The sequence below is a fragment of the Athene noctua genome, chromosome 11 (genome assembly GCF_965140245.1).
Source record: "Athene noctua chromosome 11, bAthNoc1.hap1.1, whole genome shotgun sequence".
Taxonomy (NCBI): domain Eukaryota; kingdom Metazoa; phylum Chordata; class Aves; order Strigiformes; family Strigidae; genus Athene; species Athene noctua.
Genome location: NC_134047.1, coordinates 1,739,998 through 1,758,216, shown reverse-complemented (window position 1 = coordinate 1,758,216; position 18,219 = coordinate 1,739,998). Strand labels below are relative to the sequence as shown.

Here is an 18,219-nt window from a genome sequence, read left to right as displayed (position 1 = left end):
CCAGTGAGACATCCCCGCCATGGGAAAAAGCCACCCTGTACCACTCCAGACAGTGAGGGTTTTTTAATAAATACCTTTTTCTTTTTTCACAGAAATATACCAAGTTTTACAGAATACAAACTGCAAGGATACTGACCGAGAATCAAAGACAGAGGATGCAGAGCACCCTTCTATCTCCCTCCAGTCTCTTCCAGGCTCTGACCCCGACGCTCACTGTCAGGCCTTCCCATAAGCCTGACTTGCTAAGGCCGAAAGGCAGAGTAAAGGCCTGGGAGGGGACAGGCAGGGTGCCAGCAGCCACAAACCTCCCCTGTGTCCCGCCCCAGGAACGGCCACGCTGGGCAAGGCTCAGTGTGGGCCAAGGGCAGCTGCTGTGGGAGCACCCTGGGCCCGAGCGGGGTGCAGACAGCCGAGGGATGCACAATAGCCTTTTGGTGCTGGTGGAGAGACTGGTGCTGGGGTGAACACCGAGGGGTGGCAGTGCTGGGAGTTTCTGGGCTACTCCTGGGGGTGTTGCTGAGCACAACCCCCTTTTTAACCCATCAGACGTGACTAGGAAAGGACAAGTCCCGTTGCCTGGACCCCAAAAGCAGCTGCCCAGGCAAAATGGACACTCTGGCCCCACAAGAAACCACCAGGCTCTGCCTCGTCCTGGCACCACAACCACTCGGTCAGGGTTTGGCCCTACTGCCAACCCCCTGGCATCGCTGGGTTGCGGCATCATCAGTCAGCTCTCGCCTCCATCAGCAGCCCCTCTGCGCCACAGCCGCAGCCATGGCCACCAAGCAATCTGCCCATCAGAGGGGCCTGGGGGAGAGTGGGGTCTCATGTTCCCCTCTACCTGTTCTGGAGGACAAAGAGCCCCAAAGAGAGAAGCCAGGCAGAACGGAGAAGTTTGGGCTAGGGACAGGGGAGGTCTGGCCCATCTGCAGGCTCCCTGTGCCGGCATCCCACCTCCGGGGCAACCACCAGACAGGCCACACCCCAGGAAAGAGCATCCTCACTGCTTAAAATCATGGGATCACCTTTGGCTCAAGGTCAGAGATGACCCCATCCACCAGCTCGGCCGCAGCCAGACCCCCAGCTGCCCAGCACCCTGCAAGGGAAAAGTGAAGAGCTATCAGGAAAAGGACCTGCTCCACCAAAGTTACTTACCTCACGTACAAGACTACCACAAGCCTTTCACCCTTTCCAGGGGGGCCTAGGATATCCGAGAGCACCTCCTTGGCTGCTCCTCCCTGATCTCCAGACAGTGAGTAGCACTACAGGTGCTGCAGGATGGACCAGGCTTCCCACTCCTACCTGGCAGAAAATCCACACAAGGGAGGCACTTTCTCCCCAAACACAGAGTGTGGATGCCCACTGTGGGGATGGACAGGAATTTGCCACACCCCTCCTGCATCCCCAACTCCTAATCAGAGCCCTGAGCAGCAAAACAGGGCCCGGTGAGGACATGGGGTAAGGCTGAGCAGTGCCCCAGGGAGGCAGCGGGGCTGTTTTAATCATGGGAAATGTTATGTCTATTCGAGGGGGGGGTGAGGAAATCGAATGCACCATGGGGAGACCCCTGTGATGAGCCAGGAACAAGCTGCTGCTCTGCTCTGGCTGCTACAGCACTTATGTGAGCGGGGAGTTGAGGGGCAGGAGACAGCTGGCTGGCTCCAGAGCCACCCCTGCCACCCAGCCTCACCCCGCTTGGGGACAGCTATTTTTGGTTCGGAGGGTAAGGCTATTGTGTGATGGCACCAGCTTGTACAGGTGAGACGGGGTGCCACCTGGCACTTGCAGGGGGTCCCGGGCACGGCGAAGGGAGGGTGGGTGGGTGAGCGTGAGTGTGTGAAGAGGCAGGAGGGAGGCAGACCCACTATTTCCCCGCGGCGGGGGCAGTGGCCACGATCTCTTCGTATTTGGGTGGCGGGTCACTGTAGGAGACACTGGTCTCTTCGCCACTGCTGCTCTCCGGGTGGCCCGTCACCTCCTCGTAGGAAGGTGGAGGGGTGGCACTGGACAGTCTGGAGAGGACGGAGACCGAATGCTCTGGTGGGCAGAGGGTGCCATCTTGCTGGGGCGTGCCCCCAGCTCTGCCATCTCCAGCCCCCCGGTTGCTGGCTTCTCGCTGATACTGGGTTTCCCCTTGGCTTTGCGACCGCTCCCGGTACACCATGACCCTGGGGAGGCTGCGTCCCGTTCGGCTGGCCAGGTAACGGTTCTGGGCATAGGAAGGGCGGTGGCGGGTGGCCTTCTGCAGCTGGCACCTCCAGATGATGAAGAGGGCGATGACTATCAGAAGAGCCACTCCCAAGAGGGGCACCACCACGTACATAGCGTCTGAGCGCTCCGTGCTGTGCCCGGGGTCCTTGACAGAGTAGACAGAGTTGGTGTAGCCTTTCCAAAACTCCATCTGTGGCAGGAACACAGAAGCAACCGACATGTGCTGCAGGCAGGACAAGCACCCCCTGACCACCGCCAGCAATAATCACTGCCCTGCCTAGGCCCACAAAAGAGGCAGGTTTTGGGCCGTCCCCCACCACTCTCACCTGAGGCGCTGTGGGAACCGACACAAAATATGACAGGGACACTCCTCAACAGTGGCTAACAGACCCCACACCAAGCAGGGAGAAATCTGGCCAACACCAACCCCAGCCTGGAGTGTCGGGGACAGCAGCACAAATTTCCCACCCATGCCATGGGAGTGCCAGCTCCACCTGCAGCCGTGGGCAGGCTGTCCTGGCAATAGCGAGGTGAGGGCAGCGCCGGGGAAGGGAAAGTCATGCTGGAATGCGAGGCCACAACATGCTGCCTGCAGACAGAAGAGGACAAAGGGAACAGGAGAGGCTGTCCCCCTGTGCTTTCCTTCTCTGCCTCCAATTTGCTAAGGCGTAAGCCCTCAGAGATCCACTGGGGGCCAGGGCAGGACAAACGCACCGTCTTCTCCTTGTTCTCAAACACTTCCTTGACCTCCTCATAGCTGCAGACCTCCTCGATGCACTCCCGCTCGATGGTGCCCTGCCGGATCTCCTCCAGGAAGCCGTTGGCTCGGGGAAAGCGCTTCAGGACTGAGTGAGCATTCCTGGCCCCCAAGAACACTGCAACACACAAGGCAGAGACATGCTGAGCAGGAACAACCCCACCTGGCTCCCCGCAGGATTTTGATGATACAGGCTTTCCCACACGGCTTCCCACAGGCACCCCAAACACCAAAAGCCCAGGAATACAATTTATTAGTTGGCACAGCAGAGTGCCCGTGGAGGGACAGCACATCCAGAGAGGCACAGGGCCCCTGGGGTCTGCCCGGAGACATGCAGCACCAGGAGCATCCTTCCAGCAGGGTTGAGGTGCTGGAGACATTGGAAGTGGCAGCTGCAGACCACACAGGGCAGCTGCAGAAGAGACAGAAGGCTCCAAAAAGACTCGTTTCCAACCTCCTGCCCTTGATGGGCTTTCATTGTGCTTTCAGGCAAGGGAGATCCCACCAGGTGAGCAAGACCCCACAGGGCTGAGATGCAGAGCCAGGCCTCTCTGCCCAGACACAAGACCAGCACCAAGGCAGGATCACAACACACTGCGCATCATTCCACAGTCCCGCTGCGCATCATCCCAGAGCCCCCTCTCTTGCTTCACACCCCCACAGCCCCTCAGGAGGGAGGCAGCCTGCCTGCTGGTGTACCTGCTGCCAGCTGCTGTGGGGTCATGAAAGCTCAGGTGACTTCAGGGACTCTGTTCAGGTCCCAGATAGTGAAAAGGGCAGAAGCAACCTCTCCCCACATGGCATCACATTCTCATCCCTACTGTGTTTTGGTGCAGAGGCCTCACCAACCTTCCCCTGCTCCCACAGCCTGGGAGACTCTATTGTTGCCCACATCAGACCTTCCCACAGAGCACGCCAGCCAGACTGAGCTGGAACATCACTCTCCTGCCTGCAAGGGACACAGCCCTGTCAAAGCCTCTCCCCTCCTGTTCTGAAGGAGGGAGACCGCCACGGGGTGCAGGGAGCAAGGACCTACCAGGACCTGCAGCAGCACAGAATCACAGAATCAACTAGGTTGGAAAGGACCTTGAAAATCATCCAGTCCAACCGTTAACCCAGCACCGACTGTTCCCATCCACACCAGATCCCTCAGTGCTATGTCGACCCTACTCTTAAACCCCTCCAGGGATGGGGACTCCACCACCTCCCTGGGCAGCCCATTCCAACGCCCAACAGCCCCTTCTGCACAGAAATCCTTCCTCAGAGCCAGCCTGACCCTGCCCTGGGCAGCTTGAGGCCATTCCCTCTTGTCCTATCGCTGGTTCCTGGTTCAAGAGACTCATCCCCCCTCTCTGCACCCTCCTGTCAGGGAGTTGCAGAGGGCCAGGAGGTCTCCCCTCAGCCTCCTCCAGACTGAACCCCCCCAGTTCCCCCAGCCGCTCCCCAGCAGACCTGTGCTCCAGACCCTGCCCCAGCTCCGTTGCCCGTCTCTGGCCACGCTCGAGTCATTCAATGGCCTTTTTGGGGTGAGGGGCCCAAAACTGAACACAGTAGTCGAGGTGCGGCCTCACCAGTGCCGAGTACAGGGGTGAGATCCCTTCCCTGTCCCTGCTGGCCACGCCAGTGCTGACACAAGCCAGGATGCCATTGGCCTTCTTGGCCACCTGGGCACACTGCTGGCTCCTGTTCAGCCAGCTGGCAATCAACTCCCCCAGGTCCCTCTCTGACTGGCAGCTCTCCAGCTACTCCTCCCCAAGCCTGTAGCGCAAACAGCAAGGGAGAGGCAAACAAGTTGTTGCCCAGAAAACAGAAACTCCACACAGACCATGGCCCTTCCAGGATCCAAACATCCCATGCACGCATTTGATGAGAGTGCTTCTGTAATGGGGCTCAACATACTCAGCTGTGGGCTGGCACCATCTCTTCCCACCAAGTCACGTAATCGAGCTGCTTCCCTTGAGGAGGATCAATCGGTTCTGCTGGCTGACCCACAGAAACCTATTTACCTCCTTCACCCTCAGGCTCAGCCTTCCATGGGATCATCCAGATGAATCAACCCACACTGCAGCAACACCAGCAGCTGCAGGACAAGGAGGGAAGGGGGAAACCGGAATCTCCACGAGGCCAGCTTGGCTGTAACAAATACATAAGGAGCCTGGTGGGGATCAAACATAACAGTGAAAAACTACCATCTTCCTTTTACCAGAGAGACTGGCAGGTTCCCTCCTGCTTTACCTTCCACGCATTCTGCTCCTAAGACCATACAGCAAGGGATTTGTGAGAGCATTTATAAATATCAAGGCAGGAACAAGATCATGGCGTAAGTAACTACTACTGCGCTACACCATCCCGTGCTTGGAGGCACTGCACTCTTTTTGTGCTGTGTAGGTGCATTTTCCCCCGTGATTTATTAATGGCTTGGTTCAGTGAGAGGGTTTGCAGAGGGCTGAACCACTGAGGTGTGAATGAAGAGCAGCATGAATGATGTGAGTCAGAGACCTTTCTCAGAATCAACTTTATTAAGCAAACCTTTTTTTTTTTTTTTTTTAACAAGAACACCGAAAAGTGTTTCCAAGAGGCACAGAAGGCATCTTGCAGGAGGGCAGGGATCAGCTTGCCTTGACTTCTGCAGTTGAGGAGGGCTATCCTGGCTGGAGAGGGAGCAGGTTGGCAGGCCGACCTTCTCTTGAGCCTTTCCAAAATGAGAAGAAATTCTACAAAAACACCATCCATTCCGCAAATGTCCCATCCTTTGCTGGAGAAGTCTGGCCTCACCTCCTTTCCCTCCCGTCTTGATCAGGCTGCGATATCAACTCACACCTCCTCAGCACTTGGGTCTGAGCCTCTTTCCAACTTCCTCAGCACACCCTGGAGCAACAAGCTTGGCCGCAGATCTCGCGGTCAGGGTTTTCCATCCCTGCAGATACCAGTCACTTGACCCTTCCGCTGCTTTGCCGTGCTGAACTGGCCACTACGGTGGGAAATAAAGACACACAGGCAGGAGGCAGGTATCACAAGTAATGTCCCGACTGAAAGCATGCTGCTATGGAGGTGTGTGCTTCTCCCCACATCCAATTTCCCTCAGGAACCTAGAAATGGCAGAAGAGGAGAAACTAAGTCACTGTTCCCTCCCCTCCCTTGCAAAGAGCTCCCACATGCCTGCGGACCAAAGGAGGAAACCCAACGGCCTTCAGGAAACAAGAGCCTTGCCAACTCTCAGCTCCAGCCTGGATGGCCAACTGAGACAAAGAGCAAACAGCTGAGCAGGTGCTGTCCCCAAACCGCGGGGCAGAGGGCACTTCCCAAGGCCCAGCAGCCTCTGAACTGACCCCTTGTGCCTCTCTAAGTCTTCCCACACCAGCTGGAGAACCGGTGCTCAGGAAAGACCAGAGCTTTAGGCGAGGGGAGCAGAAGCCAGGGCTGGGTTTCCCACATCCCTGCTGAGTTTCCTGAGGTGCTGCTGGCCCCCGGTAGCAGGCAGGCTTGGCCACACTGCTACCCCACAGCTCTGCTGCCCAAGGGAGCAGGGGGAACACACCCAAGGGGCTGCTTCTCAGCAGAATGACAGGCAGCTGTGTCTGCAGAGGGACAGGCAGGGCTGCATGCTGCTGGAAAGCACATGATGGTGAAAGTGACCACCACATCCCGCCCCCCCCGCACGTCAGGGTCACCACAAAAGGGGACTGGACACCTCCACAACCAGTGTGCGCTGGGGAGCCAGCACTGCGGCTCTGGGAGGGAGAAAAGGCCACAGTGGAGGAAGGCAGAGACCCAGCTGGGTCATTACCAGAAGATTAAAACTGCCTTTTAAAAACACTGCCTGAAGATCTCTGCTCCCTCCCCCACCTAGCACAGCACAGATAATGAAAGCCCAGACATACCTGTCATCCCTGGGGTCCTCCTCCTGCCCAGCGTGGCTACAGCCTCCACCTCTGTAGCCAGCTCCAGCGACACTCCAGGCAAATCCTGAGATCCCAGCCAGATCTCTACATCTCCCAGTTCACATCTGCTGTCCTCCTTGAGCTCCCATCACATCGCTGCACGCAGCCTCCATGCAGGCTGCCCAGAAGAGCGAGGAGGGAGGGTTGAGTCCAGCTCTTTACAGATCACATGCCATCCTCCACCCTGCACCCTCGCCAGTCTCAGCCCAGCTTCAGCTGCTGGCCCCGAGCGGCCCCACCTGCCAGGCTCTCCTTCAGACGCCAAGACGCAGCGAGCTCCCAGCGGGGCAGAGTTAGGCAGCTGCCCATCCACTGGCAACACAGAGCCCCAGTGCCACCAGCCACCCAGGCTACAAGGCAGCGTGGCCCCCAGGATGGGCAGCTGGTGGGATGCCAGTGGCTAGCAGATGTCAGCACAGACCAGCAACCCCTGCGGAGGGGCCAGTCAGTCCAAAGCGACAGAGAGGCCTGTCCTGCAACAGCGAGCATCACACCAGTAAAGAAATGATGCAGTGAACGGGGAGCCCGGGGGAGGGCAACCCTTCAGCACCTCCTCTTGACTCCCACTTTGCACTGGGGAGAGAGAAGCACAAGTCAGGCCTCATCCAGGGATAACAGCCAATGGCTCCCCACAGAGAATAACATCCCCCAAAAAGCATAGCCCTTCCTTGAGACAGGGCTGCCAAACATCCCCCTTCTCTCCTCCAGCACCACCACCACCTCTCCGTCTTGACTGGGGAATACTTACTTGCCATGCTGCCTCACTCGGCTGTGGGGGACTCCTGCCTACCTGGAGGGAAGAAAACAGGAGAGTCACCGACAGCTTAAATTTCACCCCCTGAAGCCCCAAGACCTCCATCACCCAGGGTCAGATTCACGCAGAAAGAAGGGTGCTGCCTCTTCAGACAGCCAAGGACTCATGCTGCCTCCCCACTTGTGGCATGGCTGGAGGGACTGGAGGGGCTCAGGGCACCCTCGGAGAGCCTGGGGCAGGCTCTGCCATACTTGAGCTGCACCAGGGCCCTACAGACAAGTGAAGTAGGAAGGGAAGAACTGGATGAAGGGGAGTCCCCAGATCTCATCAGTAGACAGAAGATCTGCATCTCAGAAGCTGCTGGGAGCAGCCTGATACTCCTCCCTTCCACAAGAGATTGATGACGGATACAGGTAAAGCAGTCATCCTGCTTTAAATGTACTTCATAGCCACGCCAGCTCTCACTTCTGCAACTCCTACCCACAGTCTGCAATAAACAGGGCCATACTGTTTTCACCACTGCCATAAAGCTGACTACACAGCGGGAAAGAAAAGGATATGGATCTCCTATAGGCTGCTGGGCCAAGCTAAGGGCAGCAGCTAGAGTGACAGAGCTCCCTGTGTGCTCCGGACAACAGCTCTCCAGCCGGAAAAGCAAATTTCTGTGCTTCAGAAGCAAAACTAAACGAAACCCCACAAGAGTGAAACAAAGTCCTGCAGAAGCAGAGTATATCCCTCTCTGCCCACGGGAGGAGTTTCACTCATTTTTCAGGCTTTGCCTTCTCCCTGTGCTCGATGCCCCACTGATCAAGCCATCCTGGGCAAACTTTCTGCCACAATTCTGTCAGGAGACAGAGGGGATAGAACTAACCAGCTCCTACAGTGATTCACTGTGGATGAAGGAGCAAATGCAGTTAGAAACAGCAGCAACTAAACCACGTGCTGATCTTAGGTCCAAGACTTTGGATATGCAGAGTTATCCCAAAAGCACTTGAATCCGCTCAGCTGGAGGGAGGTGAGGGACAGCAAAGAGCTGTTCACGGTGTCAGCGGGGCTAGAAACACATTTCTCATTTCACGTAAAAGGCAGGAATCCAGAACCACAGAAGGGCTGACACACACCACCGCAGCAGGCACTACCACACCTCACCAACAGCCACCTTCTCGGTAAATCTGGCACCTCTACCTGTCAACATCAGGTTTCCTGTGGTTTCGGAGCTTCCTGCACCAAAAGCGGGAAGAGGCCAAGCAAACCTGGAGCTGTCTCCAGAGGCAGAAAGCTGCTGCTTTTCAACAGTTTGCAAAACTCAGATTGCAAACCTCAGTGTGGAGTTTAAGCAGGAGTGAGGGAAAGCAGAGAGCACCAGAATTACACAGGAGGGGTCTGCCACCTCCTGCACCCCACAGCCCACCCCAGGAGGCCTTTTCTCCAGAAACTGCACACCCAACCCCACTTCTCTGAGCTGTCCTGGGGGATGAGAGAGCAGCGGAGAGGCTTCCGGATCCATGCATTCCCCAACAGGCTGTGTCAGCTCTGAGCAGGGACCACCTGACCTGCTTTTGTTGTCATCAGTTTTTACAGAGATCCAAACCCACAGGACAAAAGAACACACAGTGTGCAAAACTTGCCAGTTTCCACATAAAACCTCTGTACTGCTCATTGTTACAGGCATTCTCCCCCTTTGACAGCCAGCAGAACAGAGATGCAGAAATAAGGATATTCAAAATCAGATTTGTCAGGACCTCCAGCTCCATAACCCACGTCATACATTGGGCAACACATTTAATGCATCAGGAAGATTTTATCTTTAACTTTTTTCCAAGGATCTGGGCCAATGCACCCAGCGTCAGAGCTCAGAGACGGTTGATTCCAGCACAGCAACAAGCCAGGTCTACAGAAGCCTACAAGCACAAGCAATGCCTGCGAGCATCCCAGACACCTATTTTTATTTCCACACGCAAATTCCTAACCACCTCCCGAGGCCCCGAGGAGCAGGAAAGGCTGGACCACCACACGTGCTGACGCCAAGGCAAGCAGCATCCCTCCTGCCTCCACAGAGCCACGCAAGCTGACAGAAGCCTGAAGCTGGAGGCTGACCTAGCAGACGCCCACCCAGACCCAGTCCCGTCCCCCCCCACTCCCCCCCGCCTCTCTCCGGCTTCCCAACACGCGTTCGCCTCCTCTATAAATACCCATCGATAGGAGGTTGCTAAGGCAACCGTGAGGAGGCGCGAGGGATGCAGCCGTGAGAGTGAGGATGCTGCAGTCGCACATTTGTGTCTCCCCCGGGCTCCCCTCATCTCCGCCCCCGCTCCCGTCACCGATGCCAAAGTTGGAAATCGTGCTGGTAAAATCTGATGCGTGCGCGGTGCTGGCCCCCGCAGACCCGGAGCGGGGCTGAGGGGGGGCCCCGGGGGGCACACTGGGAGGTGGCACCTCCTCGCCAGGCTGGGGGGCACAGGGACGGGTCGGGGGAGGGGGGGGGCTCCGCAGCCGGCAGTGACGTGCCGGGAGGCTGCCGGCTCTCCTGGCAACACGTAGCCGCGGCTGGCGGCCCTCAGCAGGACCCGAGCGCTGTTTGGGCTTTTCCACGCCAAGATCCACAGCGCGGGGAAGGGGCTGCGCTGACCTGTGGGGGTCCCCGCAGGCTGCCGGGAAGCCTCGTCCTCCCTGAGCAGCTCTCGGGTCCTCGCCGAGCCCACTCGGCCCGTCCTCCCGCTGCCCCCGGCCAGCCCCTGCCCTGGCCCCTCCGGCCCAGCGCCGGCCCTGCCTTGCCCAAGCCGGACTCCGAATTGTTTCCCTCGCGCTCAGCTCCTCATGTCCCCCCACACGCCCCAGCCCTCCCCTGCCCCGTCAACTCGCCCACCCAGGAGCTTCCTCGCCCCAGAGGAGCCCCCCGCCACAGCCCACGCCCCGCTCTCACCCGCTGCCCCCCGAGCGCCCGGAAGCCCCCTGCCCGCTCCCGGCCCCGCGGCCCCGCCCGTACCTCATGGCGGCCCCGCGCCCCGCCGCAGCCTCTCCCTCCCGCCGACGGGGAGGGGAGGGCAAGGCCCCACCTTCTCCCCGCCTCCTCCGGCCTCTCGACCAATCGCGCGCCCCGAATCCGGCGCGCACCGCCTTCCTCCTCCCTCCTCTCCAATAGAAACGCGGAGCGGCGAGAGTAGGTGGGGCTACGCGCTCCACCCCCAACGGCGGGGAGCCTGGCAGCCAATGAGAGAGGGCCGCGGCTGCCGGGCGGTGCCGCAGTGGCTGCCGGGAGCTGTAGTCCCCGCCTGCCGCCTGCCCACACGCTGCCCGCGGGCAGGCACCTGCCTGCGCCCCCCGCCGCGGCCTCACAGCGGCGGGCCAGGGCTGCCTGCCTGAGGGACGGGGCCTGCCGCCATGGCCCCTGCCTCCTCTTCTTCCCCCTCTTCTTCCCCCTCTTCTTCCCCCTCTTCTTCCCCCTCTTCTTCCTCCTCTTCTTCCTCCTCCTCCTCCTCCTCCTCCTCCTCCTCCTCGCTGCCCGAGTCCTCATAGAGGCAGAGGGTTGCCTGCACCGGGAAGTTCTCCAGCAGCTTCTCCCCGACGCCGTACAGATAGTCAAAGCACTTGGACTTGGGCCAGAGTAGCCTGTGTGGGGGGCAATGCGGGGTGAGAGCCCCCGCCTGCCCACTGCCCTCGCTCCCCGCCGGGGCGCTGGCGGCAGGGGGGACGGACGTACCTGACCGGGTGGTGGAAAGCCGCCAGCGCTTTGTTGGGGCCGCCGTCCCCTGCCGCCTCCCGAGCACAAGCCTGAGGAGACAGAGTCAGAGTGGGCCGTGCCCCGGGGCTCCCGCTGCCCCCTCTCCCGGGCGCAGCAATCTCTCTGCCCTGTTGGCAGGGCTGATTCCCACAGGCTGCAGCCAGCATCTCCCTCTGCCCCTCGGTTTCGGTCCTCGTGCCCCCACAGAGGAAGCTACAGCAGCGACTCCCCACCAGTGGGCTTTTTGCCAGCGTAATCTGCCCCCCGTGCTCAAAAGCTCGTGCCCAGGCTCCGCTAACCCCCTGAGGAATGCCCGCCAGGCCTGGGAACAGGCAGCTCTTTCAGGCCCCCGTGGCGTGGCTGTGCTGGCTGTAGCTGCCCCGGGGAGGTCTGCCTGGCCCTGTCCTGCCCCGGCGAGGCTGTGGGGCTTGTGGGGCAGAGGGGTAACAGCACCAGGGGAGGTGGGCACTGTGCTGCCATGCAACAGGGCCGGGGGTGAAGGAGTCTGGGGCGAGAGGCTGGTTTCCTGCCCCAGCCCTGCCAGCAGGAAACTGGGAGGGATGTGGCAGGGAGTGTAAAACTCACAGTGTCCATCTGCTCCCTCTGACGCCCGGTTTCTTCCTCTGCTCGTAGCAGCCACGGTCTCCATAGAGGCAGGGATCTAAGTGCGGAGAGCAGGTTCAGCGCAACAGCTGCCCACCCTGGCCCGCTCCCCCCTTGCCGTGCTCTCTCCACCGCAGCCACCCAGCCTCACAGTCTCGCCTGCCTGGCTCAGCCCCTGTCTGGGTGCATGGCTGGGGCGCCAGGCATATGTGGGTGCACTCATACCACCTCAGTGCTCCTCACCCTGCTTCAGCCCCCCAGCACCCCTGGGAGCCACTGGCATTGCCCCCGGGCTCTGCACCCTCTCTCCCACCAGCAGCTGCCAGGATGAGAAGGGTCCCCATCAGTGCAGGGACCCACGCAGCCTTCACCCATATCTAGCTGGAGCCTTCCCCATCCCACCTCCCGTGCACCCTCTGCCCTCCCCACCCTCCCCAGACCCCCCTAGCTGTGCAGCACCCAGGTACCTTCCCCCTTGCTCCAGCCCCAGGGCTGGGCAAGCATTGGCCACAGGCACCCGGAGCGCACAGGCAGGCAGGCAACAGGCAGCAGCTTCCATGGTGGTAGGCAACCGTGTCCCCTCTGACGCTGCAGACCCTTGGCAAGGACACTTTTATAGCCCTGGCCCGGCCAGTGGCTCACAAATTCTTCTGGGCAGGGGCAAGGGCAGGGAAGCAAGGGACTGGGGGGGCAGGGACAGCAGTCCCTGGGGTGTGAAATTTGTCCCAGTTGTGTAAACAGAGGGTCAGGGGGAGGCTGGGGGCGGAGGGGCTGTGATCTCTGGTGGAAAAGCAAAACACAGAAGGGAAAAGTTAGACACCATTTGTGAGAAAAACCCCAGGGGGGAACAGGGGAGGGCAGAGGCAATTAACGAGGATGATTAAGTGCTCTTTATAGCCATTTGCATAAGGGAGAGGGGAGATGGGGAAGGGCCAGGGAGTGCTGGGGCAGCACGATGGGCATGAGAGGGGGACAGTGCAGCGGCCATGGGCTGCAGTGGTGGCAAGCACAGAGCAACCAGGAGACAGACAGGTGATGATAGGCATCCACTGAAGAGAGGGCAGGGAGGGCAGAGGGATGGCAGTGGCAGGCACAGGCAGGGCAATGCTCAGATCACCCCAGGGAGCTGCCAGGCCTGTTCCCACACTGCCCACGGAGAACACACACTCGCCTGTGCTCCCTGCCCTCCTTGGCTTTTTGAGATGTGGACCATAGCAGGAGGTACAGAAAACTTCTTGATACACGGGTGCCAGGCTCTCTCCCTGCTCTCAGCACTGCCACACGTCCTGCCCCTGCCCACTGCTCCTGCCCAAGCGCACCAGGCAAAGTGCTGCTGACAGACAGGTCACCTTCCACTCCCAAGAGGGTTTCAATTTGGGACAGGGAAAGAAAATAGCAAATGGTCCCTGCTGTAGCTCTGCTATCAGCATCCAAACACCCTCGTCCAAATGCCAGCAGGACCCTGCTCAGCTCTGAGCACAATTTGTCACCAGAGGCCCTCCCTGCCCCTCTCCATCTGTGGCAGCCGGTGAGCGGGAGGGGGCACGGGGCCAGCGCAGCCCTCATTACCGTCTCCATTTGCTCCTCATTTGGGCCAGGAGTCTTACAACAACAAACCCCGGGAAGGACCAGCAGGGCCAGGAGGAGTGAACTGAAAGCTCAAGCTCACCAAGTGGACACAGGGAGTTCAACCTGCTGTCATTTCACTGCAACTCTAACCCCAGCATGGGCGATGCAGCCTAAGTGGCACACAGTCACCCACCAGCCCCCAAGGCTGGCCGAGAAGCTGACAACAAGCTACAGACCTGAGCCACTGAGTCAAACCTGCCCCAATAATTAATAGACAACAAGCAAAACAAGGCATCGCAGCTCCCCAGTCCTTCCCGACGCTGAAAGGGTTTAATTCTGATTTGCAATAAGCCCCTGATCCAGGCTGAGATTTGCAGGTGGATTTTGCAAAGCTGCAACTAAACAATTTGCAGCTCCTGATCCCCCTGCCCTGCCCCAACGAGCCACCTCCAGTCTTGGGTGACCCCCAGCCACGGCCACCTTCGGTCCCGCGTCTCCAGCTGCCTCCGTAAGTACCGCAGAGCTCTGGCATGACCCTCCCCTGCCTTTTTGCTGGCACCCCAAGCACCCCAGGTGTTTCTTTTGCAGCAACACCCCTGAGACAGAGCAAGGGGTCTTGGTTAGTGCACGGGAAAGGAGACAGAAAGTTGGGCAGCTTTGATACCAAGTGTTTGAGGTGCCAGTGGGAGGACAGAGAGAGGAGCGGAGGCACTGGGTGGTGGTTGCACTCCCAGCCAGGAGCATTCGCAGGGCGAGAGGCCGCCGGCTGCGGTGTCAGTGTGCTGTGGTGTGGGCTCGGTCCAGTTTCGCAAGATGCTGCGGGAGGGGGAATTTTGAAACAAGGCAGAGGGAAAACAAACCACCCCACTTCACTGCCTCTGCCAACCCCCCCCGCCTGTGCCCAGGGCTGCAGGCAGGGGATAGCACCAGCAGAAAACCCCCCGCCAGCGGCAGCAAGCACAAGCTGCACCCCAGTGTGCTCACCCCACCGAGGGACAGGTCACCCCGCTCTTTCGGGGTGCTTCCAGGAGGCATCCCCTAAGCACTGCCAGGGTGCTTTGCCCTGGTTGTAATTCTGCCCTCCATGGAACTCCAGGCTCTCCTGGGGTTGCAGGCGTCACTGTCACATGTATCCCTCTCCATCCTTGTCCTCAGTGGCACAGAAAGGCTGACAGTCATGATTCAGCCGCAGGTGGGCACATCCCGTTGTCCCACCGTAGCCTCAGCAGCTCGGGGTGGGTGGCAGGTGGCTGCAGATGCCTTGGGTGAGCCCTGTGCAGATGGGGATGAGGTACAATCCCCCTTCCTCTCCTGGGGGAGCCTCAGGGCCACCACCTGAAATCACCTCCAGCAGTTCCCAAATAACACGGCACAGCCGTAGCTTTTTGGCTTCCCTGTCTTGGGACACCACAGAACACAAGGGATCCCCAGGACAGGAGGGTAGCAGGCACTTTCCCCCCACCAGCAGCCAGCTCTCCATCCCTGCCCGCAGCCCCAGCACAAGGGAGGGCTTTGGCGTCCTTCCCAGGCAGCGCTGCTCTGCCTCTGAAGCCTGGCTGGGGAGATAGCGGAGGTGAAAGGGCGCTTGGCGTTCCTCCACAGGCTTGGGTCAATCGTTAATCGGGGAGGGATTGCTTTCCCCTCTTGTAGGTAACCTCTCCTCCCCCCCCAGCTCCCACCCACACGCCGGTGCCCTCACAAAACCAGCATCCCCAGGAGCGGGGTGGAGCTGCGGCGCAGGGAGCGGAGCCGCTGGCAGGGCCATGGGAAGGTAAGCGTGTGGGAGCCAGCTGCCAGCAAGCCGGGAGAGAGGCGGTGAGCCCCAGGGAGGTGACAGCCAGCCCCCACCATGGTCTCCATGGGGCTGCAGCTGCTGGGCTATGCCGTGGCCTTCCTGGGCTACATCGGCACGCTGACGGCCACACTGCTGCCCAGCTGGAAGACCAGCTCCTACATCGGCTCCAGCATCGTGACAGCCGTGAGCTTCACCAAGGGGCTGTGGATGGAATGTGCCACATACAGCACGGGCATCACCCAGTGTGACATCTACAGCTCCCTGCTCAACCTGCCTGCCGACATCCAGGCGGCCCAGGCCCTGATGGTGAGCTCCTGCGCCATCTCCTCCCTCGCCTGTCTCCTCACCGTCGTGGGCATGAGGTGCACTGTTTTCAGCCAGGGCTCGCCGGGCAAGGACCGGGTAGCGGTGGCGGGTGGCGCGGTCTTCATCCTCGGGGGGCTGCTCTGCTTCATCCCGCTGGTCTGGAACATCCATGTGGTGCTGCGGGATTTCCACAACCCTGTCCTTCCCGACAGCATGAAGTTTGAGCTTGGGGAGGCACTTTACCTGGGCATCATCTCCTCCCTCCTCTCCCTTGTCGGTGGCTTCATCCTCTGCACCTCCTGCCCTGCCCGGGATGCAACGGCCACCTACGGAAGCACCTACCAGCCTGGGCTGCTGGCAGGCAAGAGTCACCAGCCCTCTGTCAGCCAGACACAGAAGACCAAGAGTGAGCTCAACTCCTACAACCTGACGGGATACGTGTAACGGCTGCAGGTGGGAGCTGGGCTGGCACCTCTCCTGGCTCCCCAAAGCATCTGAGCTGGCACCAAGGGAGTGTGGTGAGAGGAGAGGACATCTCCCGTGCTCAGCCCTCTCACTCACACACTTGGGGGATGTGACCCCGCTCTTTCCTCAGGGATCCCAAGAGCCCAGTGACTGCTCGGAGATCCCAGCTGGTGGCTTACATCAGTGAAGGACCCTGAACCTGGTTTCTCCTCCCTCCTCTGCGCTGTTTTCTTGCAGGCAGCCCCTGACACAGCCGGACCCCAGCCTGCAGCCCCAGTGAGCTCCTCTGGATGGACCTGGGTGCACTTGTGGCCCCAGGGACTAGCCTGCTGGCCATGGAGGCAGCACAGTGGGGTCAGGGGGCCCGCATGGGTCTGGAGTCACTGCCAGGGGGGGGTGAGTGCTGGCTGCAAAGTGATGTCGCAATAAATCTGTGTTTCTAGCCAGGCTGTGGCTGAGCTTTCCTCCGACACCGAAGGGCCCTGGCAGCTCCCCGGCAGGGTGGGCTGTGGTGGGGACTGTGCTCGCCTGCACAGCAGGTCCATAATGCAGAGAGTGCCCCCCACTCTTGCTCTGGCCTATCGTGTCCCCCCCCCCGCCATGTCTTTTCCACCCAGAAGCCCAGTCTAGAGGGTGGAGGGGGGGTCACTCCCCTGCACGGTTTGTCCCTGGGCACCACGCTGGGAGGTTGCCATGTGCCACCACGGCAAGGGTGCCAGCCAGAGCAAGTGCAGCTCCCCGGGGGGTTAACAGCAGGCAACACACCCATCACCACCCCACACCCCACCCCACCCCACCCCTGCTCGATTCTAAAGGTGCAAGTATCACAGGGACTGGAGTGCACACAGCAGAATTCGCTGCCCCTGGGTGCATGTGGTACATCAAAGTCCCCAGGCAGTGGGGAGAGCCCTGGCATGATCCCGTCTCCATCCCAGGGTGCTGGGAGCACCCAGGAGGCAACATGGGCCCAAGAACCCAAGGCAACCACTGGCCAGGGCAGAGGCTGCGCACCCCAACACAGAGGGGTCTCACAGGCAGGTCCATAGCCCAGGGGTCCTTGCAGGGACTGTTTTGGGAGGAAAAGCACCACCAGCAAGACACTGGTGAGCCGCAAGGGATGGGCAGGCAGGGGCTAAGCCTGCTCCACGCGACCCTTCGGCAGCGGTGGGATGTGCTGCATGGTTGCAGCCCTGCACAGGAGCAGCAGCGTGACAGCTCCCACCGGCTGCCTGGGGCACCGGGGGATGCACTGCCTGTGTCAGGGCATGGCAGGAGGAGAGGAGGTGCAGGCAGCCCAGCCCCACAAGTACATTTTAAGCACTGTGCCCCTTCTGACATCCCACCACTGTGGGCGAGATAACCCCTGCGCTGCCATGCCACAGCACAGACACCTGGGGACCCCCTTACCCTGGCTCCTCATACCCCGGGGAGCAGGAGGGTTTGGTCTACATGCTGGCCCTTCATAAAGCAATTTAGATTAAGTCCCAGAAAGGAGGGGACCATGTTCCCTGCTCAAATGTCACCACCGTTACCCTTGCACCAGTGAAATCATGTTTGCTGTGGGGTTAACACACTCCTGATAACAGAAAATCACCTTTCTCGCCTCCTCACCAAGCAAGGGGCCACCCGGGGACCCATCCCCAGGGTGATGCTCGGTGGAGGGGACCAGAGTGGATTTCAAGGCAAAGGCCAGTCACCCCCTTTCCATGGCCAAGGGACAAAGCACTGTCTCAGCCCTGAGACGGCTGAGTTACTTAGTGCTACCTTGGGGCAGAGAGCTCTGAGTGCAGAGGATGGTAAACGTGCAAGGGGCTTAGCCTGGCAGCTCCAGCCCCCCAGGAGATGCTGAAAGTTCACTTAAGTCCTTCAGCTGTAAATGTTTTGTTTCTGGGCTGGTGACACAGAGAGAAGGTGAGAAAATAGTTGGTACAAGAAGTCACGCCTCCAAAGAGAAGGAATTCCGGGGCGCTGCATTCTCACCCCTTGCCTCCCACCCTGGGCTCCGGGGCTGGGTAGCACTGCCTGTGTCTGCGGGCAGAGGCTCCGCTAATTAAACAAGGGGGCATTCAAAACGCTTTGTTCGGAGTTTGATTGCTT

At 59.8% G+C, this 18,219-nt stretch overlaps 3 protein-coding genes across 6 annotated transcripts; 1 reads left to right on the top strand and 2 right to left on the bottom strand.

Annotated features, from left to right (window-relative positions):
- Positions 1–64: 64 nt before the first annotated feature.
- Positions 65–10,714, bottom strand: PRRG3 (proline rich and Gla domain 3). 3 transcript variants are annotated; one of them, XM_074915341.1, is made up of 4 exons: positions 10,650–10,714; positions 7,658–7,699; positions 2,926–3,086; positions 65–2,401 (listed from the first exon to the last, which is right to left on the bottom strand). In XM_074915341.1, the coding sequence occupies exons 2-4, from the start codon at positions 7,662–7,664 to the stop codon at positions 1,865–1,867; spliced, it is 705 nt and encodes a 234-aa protein (XP_074771442.1). In that variant the 5' UTR covers positions 7,665–7,699; positions 10,650–10,714; the 3' UTR covers positions 65–1,864. The 3 variants fall into 3 exon arrangements, 1 of the variants encoding a protein (XP_074771442.1); XR_012634363.1 differs by lacking the exons at positions 65–2,401; positions 2,926–3,086 and adding exons at positions 5,475–6,057; positions 6,850–7,027 and having other exon boundaries at positions 10,650–10,709; XR_012634364.1 differs by lacking the exons at positions 65–2,401; positions 2,926–3,086 and adding exons at positions 5,475–5,939; positions 6,850–7,027 and having other exon boundaries at positions 10,650–10,709.
- Positions 10,715–10,995: 281 nt separating this feature from the next.
- On the bottom strand, positions 10,996–12,546 carry RIPPLY1 (ripply transcriptional repressor 1). The gene is made up of 4 exons (XM_074915457.1): positions 12,455–12,546; positions 11,970–12,045; positions 11,364–11,434; positions 10,996–11,272 (listed from the first exon to the last, which is right to left on the bottom strand). Exons 1-4 carry the CDS (start codon positions 12,544–12,546, stop codon positions 10,996–10,998), a joined length of 516 nt encoding a protein of 171 aa, XP_074771558.1.
- Positions 12,547–13,594: 1,048 nt separating this feature from the next.
- Positions 13,595–16,552, top strand: CLDN2 (claudin 2). 2 transcript variants are annotated; one of them, XM_074915342.1, is made up of 2 exons: positions 13,595–14,064; positions 15,229–16,552. In XM_074915342.1, exon 2 carries the CDS (start codon positions 15,406–15,408, stop codon positions 16,099–16,101), a length of 696 nt encoding a protein of 231 aa, XP_074771443.1. In that variant the 5' UTR covers positions 13,595–14,064; positions 15,229–15,405; the 3' UTR covers positions 16,102–16,552. The 2 variants fall into 2 exon arrangements, with proteins under 2 accessions (XP_074771443.1, XP_074771444.1); XM_074915343.1 differs by having other exon boundaries at positions 15,207–16,552.
- The last annotated feature ends 1,667 nt before the right edge of the window (positions 16,553–18,219 follow it).

What these genes read in the sequence shown, in the direction of transcription:
- CLDN2 (XM_074915342.1), top strand. Translation starts at nt 15,406, where the DNA reads ATGGTCTCCATGGGGCTGCAGCTGCTGGGCTATGCCGTGGCCTTCCTG.
- PRRG3 (XM_074915341.1), bottom strand. An exon ending in TTGAGAACAAGGAGAAGACG is followed by an intron (nt 2,402 to 2,925) that starts GTGCGTTTGTCC and finishes TTCCTGCCACAG; the next exon opens with ATGGAGTTTTGGAAAGGCTA.
- RIPPLY1 (XM_074915457.1), bottom strand. Translation starts at nt 12,546, where the DNA reads ATGGAAGCTGCTGCCTGTTGCCTGCCTGCCTGTGCGCTCCGGGTGCCT. An exon ending in GGGCTGGAGCAAGGGGGAAG is followed by an intron (nt 12,046 to 12,454) that starts GTACCTGGGTGC and finishes CTCCGCACTTAG; the next exon opens with ATCCCTGCCTCTATGGAGAC. An exon ending in GCTTTCCACCACCCGGTCAG is followed by an intron (nt 11,273 to 11,363) that starts GTACGTCCGTCC and finishes CCCCCCACACAG; the next exon opens with GCTACTCTGGCCCAAGTCCA.